General features: G+C 40.9%; 1 protein-coding gene across 8 annotated transcripts; it reads right to left on the reverse strand.

The window, feature by feature from the left end:
* Window positions 1–5276: 5276 nt before the first annotated feature.
* LOC109893226 (globoside alpha-1,3-N-acetylgalactosaminyltransferase 1-like) lies at window positions 5277–19283 on the reverse strand. Of its 8 annotated transcripts, none has more exons than XR_004210377.1 (8): window positions 10571–10710; window positions 10243–10281; window positions 10059–10094; window positions 7995–8207; window positions 7502–7555; window positions 7130–7162; window positions 6795–6929; window positions 5277–6104 (listed from the first exon to the last, which is right to left on the reverse strand). XR_004210377.1 is itself a non-coding variant. In XM_031827200.1 (8 exons), the coding sequence occupies exons 5-8, from the start codon at window positions 7516–7518 to the stop codon at window positions 5524–5526; spliced, it is 876 nt and encodes a 291-aa protein (XP_031683060.1). In that variant the 5' UTR covers window positions 7519–7555; window positions 7995–8207; window positions 10059–10094; window positions 10243–10281; window positions 10571–10705; the 3' UTR covers window positions 5277–5523. The 8 variants fall into 8 exon arrangements, 7 of the variants coding, with proteins under 7 accessions (XP_031683060.1, XP_031683062.1, XP_020341927.1 ...); XM_031827200.1 differs by having other exon boundaries at window positions 5277–6214; window positions 10571–10705; XM_031827202.1 differs by lacking the exon at window positions 10571–10710 and adding an exon at window positions 10421–10526 and having other exon boundaries at window positions 5277–6214.
* Window positions 19284–20358: the final 1075 nt, after the last annotated feature.

The following is a 20358-nucleotide window of genomic DNA, read 5'->3' on the forward strand; positions in this document are numbered from 1 at the left end:
ACAAAATGTGGAGAAAGTCAAGGGGTCTGAATATTTTCCAAATGCAATGTAACTTGTGATCTCACAGTATATGCTACAGCCTGTATTCAGAGCCATATTTCTAATATGTCTCTGCATATATTGTCAATTTTTAACAGGTTAAAGAAATTGGCCTAACATGGCAAGCTCATTGAGGGTCTTGGTGAGTTAGAGAAAGATAATATACAGTGCCTTGCGAAAGTATTCGGCCCCCTTGAACTTTGCGACCCTTTGCCACATTTCAGGCTTCAAACATAAAGATATGAAACTGTATTTTTTTGTGAAGAATCAACAACAAGTGGGACACAATCATGAAGTGGAACGACATTTATTGGATATTTCAAACTTTTTTAACAAATCAAAAACTGAAAAATTGGGCGTACAAAATTATTCAGCCCCCTTAAGTTAATACTTTGTATTAACCCTGACATTTTCCGACAAGATAGAACTGCCAAAGGGGGCGGAGTTGCAATCTACTGCAGAGATAGCCTGCAGCGTTCTGTCTTACTATCCAGGTCTGTGCCCATACAATTTGAGCTTCTGCTTTTAAAAATCCACCTTTCCAGAAACAAGTCTCTCACTGTTGCCGCGTGCTATAGACCACCTTCTGCCCCCAGCTGTGCCCTTGACACCATATGTGAATTGATTTTCCCCCGTCTAACTTCAGAGCTCGTGCTGTTAGGTGACCTAACTGGGACATGCTTAACACCCCGGCCATTCTACAATCTAAGCTTGATGCCCTCAACCTCACACAAATTATCAATGAACCTACCAGGTTCAACCCCAAATCTGTGAACACGGGCACCCTCATAGATATCAGCCTAACACACCTGCCCTCCAAATACACCTCTGCTGTCTTCAATCAGGATCTCAGCAATCACTGCCTCATTGCCTGCGTCCTTAATGGGTCTGCGGTAAAACAACCACCGCTCATCACTGTAAAACACTTCAGCGAGCAGGCCTTTCTAATCGCCCTGGCCAGGGGTTCCTGGAAGGATATTGACCTCATTCCATCAGTAGAGTATGCCTGGTTATTCTTTAAAAGTGCTTTCCTCGCCATCTTAAATAAGCATTCCCCATTCAAAAAACGTAGAACCAGGAACAGATATAGCCCTTGGTTAACTCCAGACCTGACTGCCCTTGACCAGCACAAAAACATCCTGCGGCGTACTACATTAGCATCGAATAGCCCCCTGTTAAGGGATTTTTTTATCTATAATGACTAATTATGTATACATTTCAAACAGGATGTACTAATCAGAATACTATTATGCTACTGTACATGTATGAATTTTCTCTCTTGATCCCAGTATTGAATATAATGTAGTGAATGTAGTCAAGAGTTTAGAACAATGATGGTCTGTTCCTTGGTACAAATGAATGAACCATATCTCCAGACTGTCTAGAATGCTTATCTACACTGACTGACCTTGGCTCTAGGCGAGGAGGGAAGGCTTGAGAGCTATAGGGCCTTTCTACCAGTGTCAAGAAGAGACGGAACATTTAGAAAACGCTGACGTCATTTTCAGTTTATAACCTGTGGTAAAATGTGTATTTACTCAGTACTCTCTTGAATAAAGGCTGTTACTTGACTTTTAAGATCGGGCTTATTCTTATGAATTGACAGAGTGTTTAATTTTAATTGGGAATTAAAACAGAGGAATTAAATTCCTTCAACACCCCCGTGGCATGAAACTTTTCAGGGAAGTTAGGAACCAATATACACAGGCAATTAGGAAAGCAAAGGCTAGCTTTTTCAAACGTACATTTGCTGCCTTTAGCACAAACTCCAAAAAGTTCTGGGACACTGTATATTCCACGGAGAATAATAGCACCTCCTCCCAGCTGCCCACTGCACTGAGGCTAGGAAACACTCACCGCCAATATATCCACGATAATTGAGAATATCAATAGGCATTTTTCTATGGCAGGCCATGCTTTCCACTTGGCTACCCCTACCCCGGTCAACAGCCCTGCACCCCCCACATCAATGTGCAGAAGCCTCCCCCATTTCTCCCAAATCCAGATAGCTGATGTTCTGAAAGAGCTGCAAAATCTGGACTCCTACAAAATCAGCTGGGATAGACAATCTGGACCCTCTCTTTCTAAAATTATCTGCCGAAATTATTGCAACCCCTATTACTAGCCTGTTCAACCTCTTTCATGTCGTCTGAGATTCCCAAAGATTGGAAATCTGCCGCGGTCATCCCCCTCTTCAAAGGGGGAGACACTCTAGACCCAAACTGCTACAGACCTATATCTATCCTACCCTTCTAAGGTCTTCGAAAGCCAAGTTAACAAACAGATCACTGAACATTTCGAATCCCACCGTACCGTCTCCGCTATGCAATCTGGTTTCCAAGTTGGTCATGGGTGTACCTCAGCCACGTTCAAGGTCCTAAATGATATCATAAACACCATCAATAAAAGACAATACTGTGCAGCTGTATTCCTCGACCTGGCCAAGGCATTCGACTCTGTCAATCACCACATCCTTATCGGGCAGACTCATCAGCCTTGGTTTCTCAAATGACTGCCTCGCCTGGATCACCAACTACTTCTCAGACAGAGTTCAGTGTGTCAAATCGAAGGGCCTGTTGTCTTGACCTCTGGCAGTCTCTATGGGGGTGCCATAGGATTCAATTCTTGGGCCGACTCTCTTCTCTGAATACATCAATGATGTCGCTCTTGCTGCTGGTGATTCACTGATCCACCTCTATGCAGACGACAACCATTCTGTATACTCTTGGCCCTTCTTTGGACACTGTGTTAACTAACCTCCAGACGAGCTTCAATGCCATACAACTCTCCTTCTGTGGCCACCAACTGCTCTTAAATGCATGTAAAACTAAACGCATGCTCTTCAACCGATCGCTGCCCACACATGCCCCCATCAGTACTCTGGACGGTTCTGACTTAGAATATGTGGACAACCACAAATACCTATGTGTCTGGTTAGACTATAAACTCACTGGTCACCCCCAAAGCCAATTCCTCAATTGGCCGCCTTTCCTTACAGTTCTCTGCTGCCAATGACTGGAACAAACTGCAAAAATCACTGAAGCTGAAGACTCATATCTCCCTCACTAACTTTAAGCACCAGCTATCAGAGCAGCTCACAGATCACTGCAAATAGCATATGTAAATAGCCCATCCAACTACCTCATCCCCATACTGTTATTTATATGATTTATTTTGCTCCTTTGCGCCCCAGTATCTCTACTTGCACACTCATCTTCTGCACATCTATCACTCCAGTGTTTAATTGCTTTATTGTAATTATTTCATCATTATGGCCTATTTATTGCCTTACCTCCCTTATCCTTCCTCATTTGCACACACTGTATAGACTTTTTCTATTGTATTATTGACTGTATGTTTGTTTATTCCATGTGTAACTGTGTTGTTGTGTCACACTGCTATGCTTTATCTTGGCCAGGTCGCAGTTGTAAATGACAACTTGTTCTCAACTAGCCTACCTGGTTAAATAAAGGTGAAATAAAAAATATAAAATAACGTAGCAAGTTAGGATAATTAGGTTAAGTTTAGGAAAAGATTTAGGGTTAGCTAAAATGCAAAAACATTTTCGAATAGTTCGATAATTAGGAACCCTTCAAGCCATGAAAGTGGGACAGCCTCTGTCGCGGGGGATGATAACGTCGGTGAATAAAAATCCTAAATCCCTTTCACTTTCGAAATCAACTGTTTTTTACGTCTGACTGCATTTCGTCATATATACGTAGAACATAACGTCACCTTTACACATGGTCAGCTCAAATTGTCGTGAATTCTCATATGATTTTTAAAATCGTATGAATTTTTATGAATATATCACGATTTCACACTATTAATTTGTTTGTAATTATTTGTTTATTTATTTAAAAGAACAATGCAATTCAGCGTTTAGCTGCCAATGTTGTACATCATGACAAGAAACTAAACCTTACTTTATTGGCTTTAGGCCCCGAAATAAAAACTGTCTAACGCTGCATTATAATCTACAATACTTGCTATTCTCTAAGATTTTAGCCTGTCACATTTCAGTAAGATTGTAATCTGATTGAGACAACCCCATGATCAAAGAAATGTTCTGTTCTGCTTGAAGTGATGTCGACAGGCCAGCAGGGGGCAATCTTCCCCCTTAGGTGCTGTTGTGAGGACAACGGTTAGAGTGGATGGAAGCTTAAACTTCATGTATGTGGACATACGCTACAGTAGTTAGAGCTAGACAAGAGAAGATATGGATGCTTAGAATTCCTAAATTGCTGTATCAATCACTTGAAAGCCATTCTCAACTACGTGCGTTAAAATTCAAGTTGAATACATTGGGAGATAAAATCAAATCAAATTGTATTTGTCACATACAGTGAACAGCATGTATAAAAGGTGCAGTGAAATGCTTGCTAGGCTAGCTCACTCAACATTATTATTACATGCCTGTTGCATGTATAAGCAATATGTAATGATATACTCATCTGTTGGCTAGGTCATCTCTCTTCAATCACCTTGTTAAATAGTACAAAACTGTATGCTTTTGGTCAAATAGGGCAGATACACACCTGGTTTCAGTTCGGTTTGCTTTCCGGGCAGCACACGTAACCCAATACAATGTGATTGGTCAGGCTTTTCTGGAACCTCGTCCCCCATCCACTTCTCTTTGGACTCATTGACATGAAGGATTTAGCCAATTGCCCTGACATTGGCAGATGTTTTTATACATTGAAGTGCATCCTCCATTTTGACTTAAAAAGGAACCTGTTTGGATAAGTGTGACTCATGTCACAATGTCCTACATCCGTCTATTATGAATCATTCCAATAACTTTTTATTCATGTGTGATTAATTCAGCTCATCTCATCTTCTTAAATTAAAAAAAGATATACATACACTGTCCTCACCATATGAATTTGGACGTATTGGGTGGATAAATGGGTCCCCCAGAGGTGCCAGTCCTACATTGCAGATACATCCTCCTCCTCCAGTCCGGTGTTGCTCCTTAGCTAGTCCAAGTATGTGTTCTCTGTCCTTCCCGTTTCTACTGACACTGTGCTGTGGTTGCAAGATGATTAGTTCACTAAAGCTGTTGTTTTTAGTTAGGCTATGGAATACATTTCATCTCCCTGTATTTCATGTACCCTAACCATCCACCAGAAAGAAGCACTATTTATCATGTGTGAATCCCACTAAAGTATAAAGCTTTAAATCAAAACATCACTTTGGACCTTGGTTAAATAAGAAGTAGTGACACAACAAACATAATGGAATATGGTAAAACATTTATTTCAAGAAAATAACATAATACTATTATTATTGTTATTACTATTATTGTAACTATTGTTACATTTTTTGCATATTTCTTTGTTCCCTCACAGTAATCAACATGCAAAATAGATAGAATACAGAATGAAATAAGTTAAAATGAACAATAGTGACCCTGGCCCGTGACCCCACTCTCAGAAGTTGTGATATATTTTCTTCTCCTGGTCTAATAGCCACTACCTATTTTTATACATTGGGACGAACATCAGCATAGTTTTTAATGACCCCTGAGAAGCGAATTACTTTGACCTCTTTGGTTTTGGCCTTGAAGTCCTGCCACAGGTACTCTGGAGACAACACCTTGCTTGGCTTGTTGTAGAGCAGGTACCTGTTGAGGTGGCTCTCCTCCTGCCAGGCAGCCTCAATGGAATTCCCCGCATCCTCCTCAAACCGGGTCTGACATACCTTTGTTAGTGTGTACACATCCTCCACGAACCCTCCGATCATAGCCCCGCCATAGTAGTAGTCTCCCTCATCCATGGGGATGTAGGCCGTCGAGGCTGGACGCCGTTCGTACGGGAAGCGGTCACGGGTCTGCTCGTAGTAGCCTGGGTGTATCACAGCAACCAGCCTTCCAAGAGACTCGGGCCCCCAGCGAGCGTGGAACTTGCTGTCTACGTCCAGACAGAAGATGTAGTCGGCTTCCCTTCTGATCTGACGTTCGATGGTGGTCTGGATGATCTCCATCCTCCGGGCTGATATCTCCTGCCAGCGGTTTGAACCCGGGACCTGGATCACACTCAAATGTCTCCCCCGAGTCAGGTTCACTGAAGGAACATCGTGGGGACGATCAGTGAAAACATAGTAGCGCATGTTGAAGCCGACCATAAAGTGCTTCTCTGCTGTGTCCAGAAAATCTTGGAGAAATCTGACGTATCTGTCAGTATTTAAAGGCATACATAACACAAGGATTAATAAGTGCCTTGCTCAAGGACACAACGGCAGTAGGTCACACCTGAGATTATGATACCAGCAACCATCTGTAACTGATAGGGCGGCAGGTAGCCTACTGGTTAAGAGCTTTGGGCTAGTAACCGAAAGGTCACTGGTTCGAGTCGCTGAGACATGCCAAGGTGGAAACATCTGTGGTTCTGCCCTTGAGCATGTCAATTAACTCCCAACAACAACTTCTCCCTGTGCGCCGATGATGTCATTAAGGCAGCATCTCCGATTCAGAGGGGTTGGGTTAAATGCGGGAGACACACTTGAATGCATTCAGTTGTGTAACTGACTTGGTATCCCCTTAACTGCATCATTCTCATAATACATTATACCACTTTCTGACCCGTATACAGTCTAGCAGATAATACAGTACAAGAAGTAGTACAATTATTCACTTGTTCCAAGGCATCATGAAATTTTATTACATCAGGGACTTATGTCCTTATAGTTGCAGTGTTGCAAAAGTATTGATAGTTCAATTCCCCTTTTGAATATTTGGCAAAAGTTGTACTCACTTTCCAATGGCAAACACTGTGGTTGCTATTGTGAGGTTCATGGGCTTGTAGATATTGTCGACAAGCACAGGGTCAAAGGTGCCTTCCCAGACGATGGGTGCCAACCATGGGGTCACTGACACCACATCAGTACGTCTAGAGGAACAGAACAGGGTCCTGCCTGACTGTGTTGTACTGACCAGAGCCATCTTATGATCTCAATACTTCACTATAGTACTGGCATTTAAACATGGTGTGGTATTTTAGGCTACACCTCCCCACACTGATGTGTCAGACACTTACAGTATAGTTTTTCAGCTTATATGTCTTTAACATAAGAATAAAATGCTACTTACCCCACCAAGACACTGGGCTGCTTGTACAATAGCCTGGGAGAACAAAATGTCAATAATTACTTAATTGTAATGAAGAGATGGGCTGATATTGGTAGTATTAGATAGACCGAAATGTAATAGTTGTACTACTACAGAAAATAGACATTGATAGAACTACTTCCCTAACCATCGTGTTATAAACTCAACACATACAGCATCCCATCACCAATTCATGCAGTGAATAAAACATGACACTGATGTACAATGCTATGACATAGAATTACCACTATTCTGATTGTAAGTGCTTTTTGGAAGATGTTTGTAGGATGGATGTGATAGCATGACACCATACTGCTATGGTGAAAGATGGTAGGGTAAAATGCAGATGTATACTTTTCAGGAGAGACCATGTTCCGTACTCTGCTCCTGAACAAGAGTCGACTCAGGCTGTAGGAAAAGAAAAACATAGTAGGAAGAAAAACACAATAAAGATAAAAAAAACTAGAAAGGGTACTTTTACATGAAAAAATAAGTGTGTGACTTGCTTCAATTGCCCAGAAATATTTTTATATTAGTGGAAGGAGTTAATAAGTTTAAATTGTTAGAGGCTAGTGCAGTAGGGAATGTATTACAAATAGTAGTGGGATAGTTGCAATTAGTGTAGGGGGTTCCAAAACCTTCTAGGTCCATGACCCCACGTGAAAAGAATTATGTAATTAACTGCCATTGTTTGGGGGGGGATGGGGGGGGGGGGGGGGGGTCAGTCAATTGAAAAACATTCTAGCATTATTTCTGATTGTCTACTCAACTCGCCATCACATACTTTTAATGTGGGGCTATGACACTCAATTGCAAACTAGTCTGGCCATAATGTCTCTTATCTCACCACCATTAATGAGACGAGTCACCACCACTAATGAGGCATGGCGCGTCGGAGCTTCTCAAAAACATGGGGCGTGGTCGACAGTTCGTAACCTCATCAATGCTGTCACATCCAGGAGTACTGTCAAACAGATTGGGAAGTAGGTCCAAAAGTGCTCTTCCAAGCGTTGGAGATGAGCCATCATCACTCGTGTGGGACACTTACTGGTGCTGTTTTCTGTTAGGAATATGCACAATTGAGTCATGCTCTGATCCCATATGTCCACAGGCGTGCGCGCAGTGGATGTGGTTTGATGTAAGTTACCTGCTGCAGTACACTATGCATACAAAAGTATTTGGAAACCCCTTCCAATTAGTGTATTTTGCTATTTCAGCCACACCCATTGCTGGCAGGTGCATAAAATCCAGTACAAAGCCATGCAATCTCCATAGACGAACATTGGCAGTAGAATGGCCTTACTAAAGAGCTCAGTCACTTGCAACATGGCACCGTCATAGGATGCCACCTTTCCAACAAGTCAGTTGGTAAAAGTCCTGCGCTGCTAGAGCTGCCCCGGTCAACTGAAAGTGCTGTTATTGTGAAGTGGAAAAGTCTAGGAGCAACAATGGCTCAGCTGCGAAGTGGTAGGGCACACAAGCTCACAGAATGGGACTGTCAAGTGCTGAAGCGTGTCTGTCCTCGGTTGCAGCACTCACTATTGAGTTCCAAGCTGCCTCGAAGCAACGTCAGCACAAGACCTGTTCATCTGGAGCTTCATGAAATGGGCTTGGGATGAATTGGAATGCCGACTGTGAGCCAGGCCCAATCGCCCAACACCAGTGCCCGACCTCCCTAATGCTCTTGTGGCTGAATGGAAGCAAGTCCCCACAGCTTTGTTGCAGCAACTAGTGGATGTTATAGCAGCAAATGGGGGACGAACTCCATTTTAATGCCCATGATATTGAAATTATCATGGGAATGTTGATAATTGTTGAAATGTTTGATGAGCATGTGTTTAGTGAGTTCTCCAGATCAAAGGCAGTGGGGATGACCAGGGATGTTCTCTTGATAAGTGCATGAATTTGACCATTTTCCTGTCCTGTTAAGCCTAAAACATGAAACTTGTGTGTGTGTCAAGGAAAATGTATGGAGTAACAAGTACATTATTTTCTTAAGTAAAAGTAGAAGTAAAATAGTAAAGTACAGACACCCCAAAACACGAGTTAGGTAGTACTTTAAAGTATTTTTACTTTTGTCTGAGTTTGGTGACAAAACAGACCATATGACGACTTTTCGCACAGAGATGTTTTTGGTCCACGGCGGATCTGTGAAAACTATGTGATTATTTTGGAGACAGCTTTTTATCAGTGAATGTAATCTATTAATTTACTGGTATAGTATTTCTAATGAGCAGTCAATGCAGCCAGTGCAGCCAATATAAAACAGCGGATTGTTGTGATCTGGCTGTCAATGAACAGCAGGCAGCAGCTAGAAGGTACTTGGGCAATATTTCAAAATATCATGACGGTAAAAATCTGTTTGAATTGGTAAGTGCCACCGGAAGGTTGGTGGATTATAATTTCCTCCTCATATTATAGGCCTAAAATCTGTGTATCCACTATTTTCATTGGCCTATGCTATTGGTTGCATTTCAGATATGAGTTGTTTGTTTTATTGATCTCAAATATATAATTGTCATAGTAGCTTGTCATTTTGGTCATTTGTGTGATATAAAAAAAATATTTTCATGTCTCCAAGTCATGTAGAATTGCAGGAAATTATTTTTTAGAAAAGGCCCTTCCTTTCCCCCTTCAGCACACAAACCCATGAGCCCTTCAGGACTGAGCCCCTAATGTTACGAAACTCTGAACGCCCTGGCAGCCATATCATATCAGCCTGAATTGTTAGGATTTTCTTGTGATCACAACAAAACTGCTGGAATATGGCACAGTTTACCTCAATTTTATGGATTATCTTGTGACAGAACAAAACTACAAAAATCCTTACATTTTATATGTACCATCCTACCATTAAAATGACCAAGTACCACAATATGTTGGGGGAATTTCTCAGTTTCTCTCAACTTACCTGGTGCTCTTCTGGTCCTCATCAATTGGGATCTCTCTGTTGGAAACAATGAAACCATAATATAAATGTTCCCTTAAAGTCAAGCCTCAAACCACACCCTGTTAGTAAGAATCAGAACACTGTGACTTTCATTTTACACTGTTGCGACATTAGGCGGTAATAGATTAACAGAACTAGATCTTACCTGTTGAGTCTTTCAGAGAAGAAGTTGAAGTAGACATACCTTTGGAGAGGCAGAAGAGAATCAGTTCAAGTCTGTCATGAAAAAATGTATTTTTAACACTAACAAAATGGTTTTGCCGGCGCAGCCTTTCTTCGACATCAGTTGTTACTTTTATTTTAAATATAACTCATACTCTTACGCCAGTACACGACAAAAGGACACAATTAGCTTCACAAGATGGCAATCCTACGCATTTTCGTGGAGTTACAAAATACTGGGAAGCACACACTTGCGTTTCTTATTGTATTGAGTAAGGTGTAAATTAGGCTTTACACTATCCTTATATTACCTTGGATGTGGTGTTGCCAAAGCCACATTCATGCTGCATGTCTGTGCAGCTATTAACATACCGTGAATACCATAGTAACCTCAAACTCAAATCTGGACCTCGAAGGCAGTTCCACTGCATTTTTTTCATTCTTCCCCTCTAATCAGGGACTAATTTAGACCTGTGACACCAGGTGTGTGTAATTAATTATAAGGTAGAACAGAAAACCAGCATGCTCCGGACCTCGTAAGGTAAGAGTTGAGTACCCCTGCTATCTAGTAGTATATAAAAGTAGGCAAGATATTTAAAGTATACAGGAGCTTTTCAGTTAAACCATATTGCACATAATGTTGCACACTTGAAAAATGCAACGGTTCACAAGTGTGCAGACATTTTTAAAGGGTTACATTTTTTTTGCTTTTAACAAAAATGCTGTACTGATATTAATTGCATGTGGCTTCAGAGAGCCATTGTCTTTATTCAATGCCCATCAGAGAGGGGTATGTGGTATAGAAGATCTCAATATACCTAGTTAATATATTGAATAGTTTGATTAAATCTTGAGAAGTTCAATGACTGTTTAGTTAGTGCTTCCCTCAACCATGCAACAAAACCTGTTGGTTAAATCATTGTGTAAACTTTGTTTTCCTTTTTGACCAGGCTGAAAAGAAAGCCTCAGTCATTCAGTTTGCATTGACTATTGTGGAGGAACGGGAATTCAATATGTTGCCACTAACTAAGAACCTGTTTGTGATGTGTTAGGCAGGGCTCCCCATGCTCTTGTTTCCATAGCGTAGTATGCCCTTTAGACACTGCTGCGAGTAGCAGCAGATTACGGGGGGGGGGGGGTTGTTAATGTAATAGTCCAGGTGGGTGTTTGATTAACTGTTCAGCAGTCTTATGGCTTGGGGGTAGAAGCTGTTAAGGAGCCTTTTGAACCTAGAATTGGCACTCCAGGACCACTTGCCATGCAGTAGCAGAGAGAACAGTCTATGACTTGGGAGACTGGAGTCTTTGACACATTTTTTTGGCCTTCCTCTGAAACCGCCTAGTATATAGGTCCTGTATGGCAGGAAGCTTGGCTCCATTGACGTACTGGGCCGTACGCACTACCCTCTGTAGCGCCTTATGGTCAGATGCCGAGCAGTTGCCATACCAGGCGGTGATGCAACTGGTCAGGATGCTCTCGATGGTGCAGCTGTAGAACTTTTGAGGATCTTGAGACCCATGCCAAATCTTTTCAATCTCCTGAGAGGCAAAAGGTGTTGATGTGCCCTCTTCACAACTGTCGTTGGGGATGTGGACACCAAGGAACTTGAAACTCTCGACCCGCTCCACTCCAGCCCCGTCAATGTTAATGGAGGCCTGTTTAGCCCTCCTTTTCCTATAGTCCACGATCAGCTCCTTTGTTTTGCTAACACTGAGGGAGAGGTTGTTGTCCTGGCACCACACTACCAGGTCTCTGACCTCCTCCCTATATGCTGTCTCATCGTTGTCTGTGATTAGGCCTACCACTTTTGGGTCGTCAGCAAACTTAATGATGGGGTTGGAGTTGTGCTTGGCCACACAGTTGTGGGTGAACAGGAAGTACAGGAGGGGACTAAGCACGCACCCCTGAGGAGCTCCAGTGCTGAGGATCAGCGTAGCAGATGCGTTGTTGCCTACCATTACCACCTGGGGGAGGCCCTTCAGGAAGTCCAGGATCCAGTTGCAGAGGGAGGTGTTTAGTCCCAGGGTCCTTAGCTTTGTGATGAGCTTTGTGGGCACTATGGTTTTAAACACTGAGCTGTAGTCAATGAACAGCATTCTCACATAGGTATTCCTTTTGTCAAGGTGGGAAAGGGCAGTGTGGATTGAGATTGTGTCATCTGTGGCTCTGTTGGGGCGATATGAAAAATGGAGTGGGTCTAGGGTTTCCAGCATAATGATGTTGATGTGAGCTTTGACCAGCCTTTCAGACCACTTCATGGCTACTGACGTGAGTGCTACGGGGTGATAATCATTTAGGCAGGTTACCTTTGCTTTCTTGGGCATAGGGACTATGTTGGTCTGTTTGAAAAATGTAGGTATTACAGACTCGGTCAGGGAAAGGTAAAACATGTCAGTGAAGAGTGAAGACATTTGCCAGTTTTTCCGCGCATGCTTTGAGTACACATCCTGCTAATCCGTCTGGCCCTGCGGCCTTGTGAATGTTGACCTCTTTGAAGGTCTTGCTCACATCGGCTACGGAGAGCGTAATCACATAGTTGTCCGGAACAGCTGCTGCTCTGATGCATGCTTCAGTGTTTCTTGCCTCGAAGCAAGCATAACAGGCATTTATCTCATCTGGGAGGCTCACGTCACTGGGCAGCTCGTGGCTGGGTTTCACTTTGTAGCACACAAGTCTGCAAGCCCTGCCACATCCGACGCGCATCAGAGCCGGTGTAGTAGCATTCAATCTTAGTCCTGTATTGATGCTTTTCCTGTTTGATAGTTCGTCTGAGGGCATAGCGGGATTTCTTATAAGCATCCTGATTAGTGTCCCGCTCCTTGAAAATGGCAGCTCTAGCCCCAGCTCGGTGTGGATATTGCCTGTAATCCATCAAAAACAATGTAAAAAATGCATTTTAACATGGAAATGGCTCCTCTATCATTCAGCCTACAGTAGCAGCCAATGTGTTGTGTTCAATGTGTTGTGTTCAATGGCCATAAGACATTTGGGGAAAAAATGCAGGGCTTGACATTAACCTGTTAAGTTTCAATAAGGATGCAAGGTTAACTCAATCTGTGTAGCTTAATAAATGTTATATAGGGATGCACAATTTCAACATGTGATACCATGAAACTAAACCTATGACATTTCACATCCGCCTCCCGGGCATTAGCTAGGTGACCTGTTCAAAGTCAACGGCTTCTGTGAAAACACAGGATTGCTGATAAACGCTTTATCTGCCATCCCAAGTAAAACTAATTTGAAAATTCGAATATATATTTTATAGAGAAGAGATATGGCATGTTTCTGGAAGATGCACCATGTTGACAACGTGTCAGAGCGGCGCAGATTACTGATCGATTTGAGATGGACGTTCCTCCCTGTCATGGGCCATAGCCGAGGGCACCGCGGGCGGGTGTTTTCACCACCCATATGGCTGTCTTTTTAAGGTCTAAATACTATTTACTTTTTGACAGTAAACTGTAGTATATTCTGAACATTAACAATGTAAGTTACTTGAACATTAAATATTTGTTATATTGAACATAAACATTTAGGGTCCGTTCAACTTAAATTATCAACCTTCATTACACAGTAGCCTAGTGGTTCGATCATTGGACTAGTAACCGAAAGGTTGCAAGTTCAAATCCCCGAGCTGACAAGGTACAAAATCTGTCGTTCTGCCCCTGAACAGGCAGTTAACCCACTCTTCCTAGGCTGTCATTGAAAATAAGAATTTGTTCTTAACTGACTTGTCTAGTAAAATAACGGTAAAATAAATAAATAAAATGGCTTAATGTTTAGCATTGTTTTATGAATTTGGCAATTTTACATTTGAACCCACCTTAGCAGGCATTGTTGAGCACGTGTTCATTCCACTGAGCTGTAAGCCTCTGTCAGTGGTGCACATGATCTTGTTGGTGGTGGGAATGGATTGTATTATTGAACGTCAACTTGTTTGAGGTTTTGATACATGTTCATCCTGATCAATTACACCTCATAGCACAACAAACTGCTTAATACTATTTTTGAAATATGCATTGTCGGAACTAGAAGCACAAGCATTTCGCTACACTCGCATTAACATCTGCTAACCATGTGTATGTGACAAATAAAATTTGATTTGATTTGAAATATATTTTCTTTCTTCAAAAAAGGAATACAACATTGGGGAAAAATACACTGTATATGCAAATGTATGTGGACACCCACTCATTTAAAGGGATTCGTCAATTTCAGCCACACCCGTTGCTGACAGGCGCATAAAATTGAGCACACACCACCATGCAATCTCCATAGACAAACATTCAGTGTAGAATGGATTTACTGAAGAGATCAGGGACTTTCAATGTGGCACCGTCATAGGCAGTCCGACTAACGAATATCGGTTTGGCACATGCCAGGAGAACGCTACCTTCTACCTACCTCATTACCTTAACCTTGTTCTGAATACCTCCAAAACAAAGGCCATGTGGTTTGGTAAGAATAATGCCCCTCTCCCCACAGGTGTGATTACTGCCTCTGTGGGTTTGGAGCTTGAGGTAGTCACCTCATACAAGTACTTGGGAGTATGGCTAGATGGTACACTGTCCTTCTCTCAGCACATATCAAAGTTGCAGGCTAAAGTTAAATCTAGACTTGGTTTCCCCTATTGTAATCACTCCTCTATCACCCCAGCTGCCAAACAAACCCTGATTCAGATGACCATCCTACTCATGCTAGATTACGGAGATGTAATTTATAGATCGGTAGGTAAAGTCATCTCTGGTTGATGATTATTTATAAAACCCTCTTAGGCTTCACTCCCTCCTATCTGATATATCTGCTGCAGCCCTCATCCTCCACATATAACACCTGTTCTGCCAGTCACATTCTGTTAAAGGTCCCCAAAGCGCACATATCCCTGGGTCGCTCCTCTTTTCAGTTCGAGACAGCTAGCGACTGGAACTAGCTGCAACAAACACTCAAACTGAGGATAGTTTTATCTCAATCTCTTCATTTAAAGACTCAATCATGGACACTCTTACTGACAGTTGTGGCTGCTTTGCGTGATGTATTGTTGTCTCTACCTTCTTGTCCGTTGTGCTGTTGTCTGTGCCTAATAATGTTTGTACCCTGTTTTGTGCTGTTAGAATGTTGTTTTGTGACCATGTTGTTGTCATGGTGTGTTGCTATCATGCTGTGTTGTTGTCTTTAGGTCTCTCTTAATGTAGTGTTGTGGTGTCTCTCTTGTCGTGATGTGTATTTTGTCCTATATTTTAATTTAATTGTATTTTTAATCCAAGCCCCCGTCTTCACAGGAGACCTTTTGCCTTATGGTAGTCCGTCATTGTAAACAAGAATGTGTTCTTAACTGGCTTGCCTAGTTAAATAAAGGTAAAAGCATTCTGATTGGTTGAGACGCGTTCTAAGCAATGTTCCCTATTTTGTCACTGAGCTAATTTCAGGTCTGCTGAGCGCAAACTTTAAACGTTGTTTAAATTATGTGCAACTTCCTGTTCTCGTTTACTGTGAACTCTGAGGCTGTACACGCATTAAGTTACAGTTTTAACAGTGGCCAAGAAGTCTAATGTGGCTATTTGATCATAATGTAGAACTACCAGAGTGGCCTACCATCAAAAACAATGGAGAAAATGCATTTTAACATGGAAATGGCTCCTCTATCATTCAGCCTACAGTAGCAGCCAATGTGTTGTGTTCAATGTGTTGTGTTCAATGTGTTGTGTTCAATAGCCATGCCTACATTCCATAAGACTTTTGGGGAAAAAATGCAGGGCTTGACATTAACCTGTTTATCCACTTGACCTTCAGACAAGTGCACATGTTTTTGTGTTGTTTGATGCAAGTCACCAATTTACAAAATAAAATGCATTATTGCCATACCATTATTACAGAGAATCAGAGAAATGATGCTCCCCTCTGCCTATTGGCTACTTAGCTTATTCAAGCCTGTCCCAATATACAACATTGCCCCTTGAAAACAAAAAGAAGCTCTTTACCTGACTCGCTTTTAAAATATGTCTAGAAATGTACATGTTTTGTGGTCTTCTAGGAGGCAATCACTCCCTTATTGCTGACTACATCTAGGTTGCTAGATCAAATCCCCGAGGTGACAAGGTAAAAGTCTGTCGTTGTGCCCCTGAACAAGGCAGTTAACCCACTGTTCCTAGGCCGTCATTGTACATTAGAATTTGTTCTTAACTGACTAGTTAAAATTATTTCCCCTTGCTTCTAGCCTAACATTTGGTTTTCAACAACAGGGGTTTGTATGTGACAGGTTAAAGGAAATAGTCATAGCCTGTTATACATTAAAAAGTATTAGTAAGTTCATAGTATGTGAGGATCTTAAAACATCTAAGGTTAAAAAGATGCATTCAGTATCAGTTGATAAAGATTGATAACATTCATATAATTGTGTTAAAGTTCAAATCTGTCAAAGGGTACGAATTGTGAGAGTAATGTGTAAATGTTATATTGATTACTTGATTTTGTAGTGCCTAAAAGTGTTAATCTGTGATCTACGAAATGCTCTTAATCTATGAGCCGGAGATCGATTGCTCTGGTCTCCACCCATATTCCTGGGGAAAATCGCGGTCTTTTTCTCATTCAACTAAACGTTAAATTGAGAATACAACACCGTATCACTCTCGTGATTATTTCTCCCCTGTTTTCAGGTACTTTATTGATGATAAAAATAGTAATTAAAATGTTATAACTCACTAACATGTCAAGAGTGTTTAAGGTGTGTCTTAGTAACGTTTTGAGGAAGTTAGAGTTAAGTTTGAAGAGAGTAATATTAGCCCTGCTCGGTTGAAGTGAAGAATAGCATCGTACTGAGAGTAGCTGCCATTTTATGTCGATTGTGAATGAACATGTACGTTGTTAATAAGATATTTTGCTGTGTTATTTGTATAATGGTTTTTCTGTTGTTTTGTAATGTGTTACTTTTGTGAAATTGATTCAACTAAACGTTAAATTGAGAATACAACACCGTATCACTCGTGATTATTTCTCCCCTGTTTTCAGGGGCGTAACATGTACACTCTAAAAAGAAAAGGTTCCTGGAGGATCCTTTAGGGTTTCTTCTAATTGGAACTATGGAGGAACCCCTATAAGTTCTTCAAATAACCCACATAAATTTTTCCCCAAAGAACCCTGTGGGGTCCATTTTTGAACCCCGTCCCCCTTATTAATATAATTATCTCAAATTCATATTGAAATATTTCAGCTGGGCAGTTAGATTCCTGCAAGAACCCCCCAAGAACTAAAGCGGTTCCTCGATGAACCCCAACTCCTATGGGGTTCATGGAATAAACTTTTGGGGTAATTTTTCAGTGCCAAAAACCCTAATGTACTTTTTTTGAGGATCTTATTGAACCCCTAATTTTTGTGCAAATGTTGCTGTTTCTCAACTTTTGCAACAGTTTCAATATTGATAGTTGATCTCCACTGTCCTATTGTGAATTAACGTGTCAGGACGAGACGGACATCTTTACTTAGCCAGTCGAAATTATGAATCAGCATAATTTTATTAATATATTATACAAAGAAATGTCAATAGAAAACAGGTAAAATTAAATGAAACACAGCTACTTTGCTGTTGTGGTTGCACGGTTTGACGTGACTGTGTTAGCTGTAGTTTGCTAGCTAGCAAAAATGGGATTACAGCGCTTCGAGCCAGGATGGCAATATAACTTTTAGAACAAAAAACTGGGTCGCATAGATATAGAACAAAAAAGCTTCACGATTGGGTCGCATTTCTGGCAACCTAACCGATAGAATGAACTCACAACCAGCTTGGGACAAGACCCATATTTTTTTCTGAGGAATGAAGTAGTAGCTTATGAATACATTTTCCAAAATAAAGCTTTTTTATTTAATTGGTAACCAGTTTTAGAAAAACAACTGTACACTCAAGGTTTTGCTAAATTACTTTTTCAGCACGGCTGTGCTGATCTACCGCAGCACAGCCATGCTAAATAAAGTAGTTTAGCACACCCTCTCGTGTACAATTGTTTTATTATACCATGACATTGTTGAATACTTGTTTCTGATTGGCTTGAAGGGCATTCTAGAGCATGCATTATTTCCTTATAACGCACAGTATATCAGCACGGTAGAATTCAATGGCTATATGTCATTCTTACATGTTCTATGTTTGAGCTGCTTTTGAAAGCAAAATTTGAATTACTATTATTGGCTTTGTCAAATTTGATGTTCATAATAGCAAGCTAGGACTGATGGTTTGGTTAGCTAAACTAGCAAGTCTGTTTGGTTACCAAGGCAAATCCTGTAGCTATCTAGTAAACTTGATAGCTTCTTCAGTGGATGTTGAACACATTTCTAGCGCCAAATTTGGGCTCTCTGCGTTTTCTGGGAAATGATGCAACTCCTTGGAAGGTTAGTTCCACTCCACTAACTCCTTCATAGAACACACCATCCACGGAGTTAATTAATATTCCGTAGAACGCATAGCCCCTCGTTGATTATCCCTTACATAAACCATAATTTCAGTTTTCAAGAGGTATGTTATACATTTACACCTGATTAAATCTAATTTCTTAAATCCATCCAACCCTTAACAGATTAGAACATAGTCACATTCAAGAAATGTATCTAAAAAAAACAACATATCAGAGCTCTTAGATTTTCATGTTAGTTTCTATCTCAAAAGCTCCTGATTTAATACCAGACAAAGGAATAAACTGGAAGTAATGTCAAAATGGTTTACATACCCCAGAAGCAAGATCGTTCCAACAATGAGAAGCAGAACATATGGCTTGACATTTGAACTAAAACGCATTGTTCATCCAATAGTGTCGCCAAAATATTTAGTTGATCCTATTAATACTGGTCTCAAGTAAGATAGAGTTATCTACTATCACCAGTACTGTAAATCAACCCTGGATTTAGGGTCGAGTAAAATAGGTTTGATATCGGTTTAAACTAGTGTGACAGGAAAAATGTGTATGTATGTATTTTGTGTAGCCTATAATAACAGAGGTTCCTTCCTGGGCCTCTTCCTGTTTCTTTCTCTTTGACTGATTAACAAACCACCCCCCAAGGGGCTAATTTGACCCTCCAATAGCCAGTTTGAGTCAGCTACACTACAGGCTTCAGAGCGAATTGGTAAAGATGCAGTAAAGAGGTAAATGGAACTGAACAAAGGAAATGCCATGGATACATGGCATACAAGATCCTGAATCTCATTGCCCCCCAGCAAAATTGGCTTATATTTAGGCTATTGCTTACATGTGTTTTTCACAATATGTTGAGGTAAAAATCGAAGTATAATGATGGTATGGATGTCAACCCCAATAAATGTTCATTTCATCGTCAGCAATCAACTGCATTACAGTTAAAAACAACTTAGACTTCCACCACCATTTCTCTATGCTAGTTATGCTACCAGTTTATATTAACAGGAGTTAGCATTTGGCAGCCACTTCTTCTGAACCTGAAAAGGGACTACTTCTAAATGTTATGCAGCGAAAACAGCCAAATATATCCAAATCGGACCAATCATGACGGATTTTACGAATATTCAATTTGTTAGATCAGATTTGTTGAATGTGCACCAATCCGGAATCCTTCTTCTATCTCCCACAATCTACCTTCCATTGCCCTCTTTACCGCATCTATTCCATAAGACACCAAGTTATTTTGGAGTTAGCACAATTTCAAACAAGAATTGAGAAGCGTGCCGATTTATCAGCCACCTGCATTTGTTTGTCTGATTTTGAGACTTGACACATGTAACATTTGCAATACCTCGACAATGTAATGTTTAACTGTTACTGAGGTTTATACAGTGCCTTGCAAAAGTATTCGGCCCCCTTGAACTTTGCGACCTTTTGCCACATTTCAGGCTTCAAACATAAAGATATAAAACTGTATTTTTTTTGTGAAGAATCAACAACAAGTGGGACACAATCATGAAGTGGAACGACATTTATTGGATATTTCAAACTTTTTTAACAAATCAAAAACTGAAAAATTGGGCGTGCAAAATTATTCAGCCCCTTTACTTTCAGTGCAGCAAACTCTCTCCAGAAGTTCAGTGAGGATCTCTGAATGATCCAATGTTGACCTAAATGACTAATGATGATAAATACAA

The sequence above is a fragment of the Oncorhynchus kisutch genome, linkage group LG6, assembly GCF_002021735.2.
Source record: "Oncorhynchus kisutch isolate 150728-3 linkage group LG6, Okis_V2, whole genome shotgun sequence".
Lineage (NCBI taxonomy): Eukaryota > Metazoa > Chordata > Actinopteri > Salmoniformes > Salmonidae > Oncorhynchus > Oncorhynchus kisutch.

What these genes read in the sequence shown, in the direction of transcription:
- LOC109893226 (XM_020486338.2), bottom strand. Translation starts at nt 19,044, where the DNA reads ATGCGTTTTAGTTCAAATGTCAAGCCATATGTTCTGCTTCTCATTGTT. An exon ending in GAGGACCAGAAGAGCACCAG is followed by an intron (nt 7,556 to 10,058) that starts GTAAGTTGAGAG and finishes CTTTTCCTACAG; the next exon opens with CCTGAGTCGACTCTTGTTCA. An exon ending in AACATGGTCTCTCCTGAAAA is followed by an intron (nt 7,163 to 7,501) that starts GTATACATCTGC and finishes TTGTTCTCCCAG; the next exon opens with GCTATTGTACAAGCAGCCCA.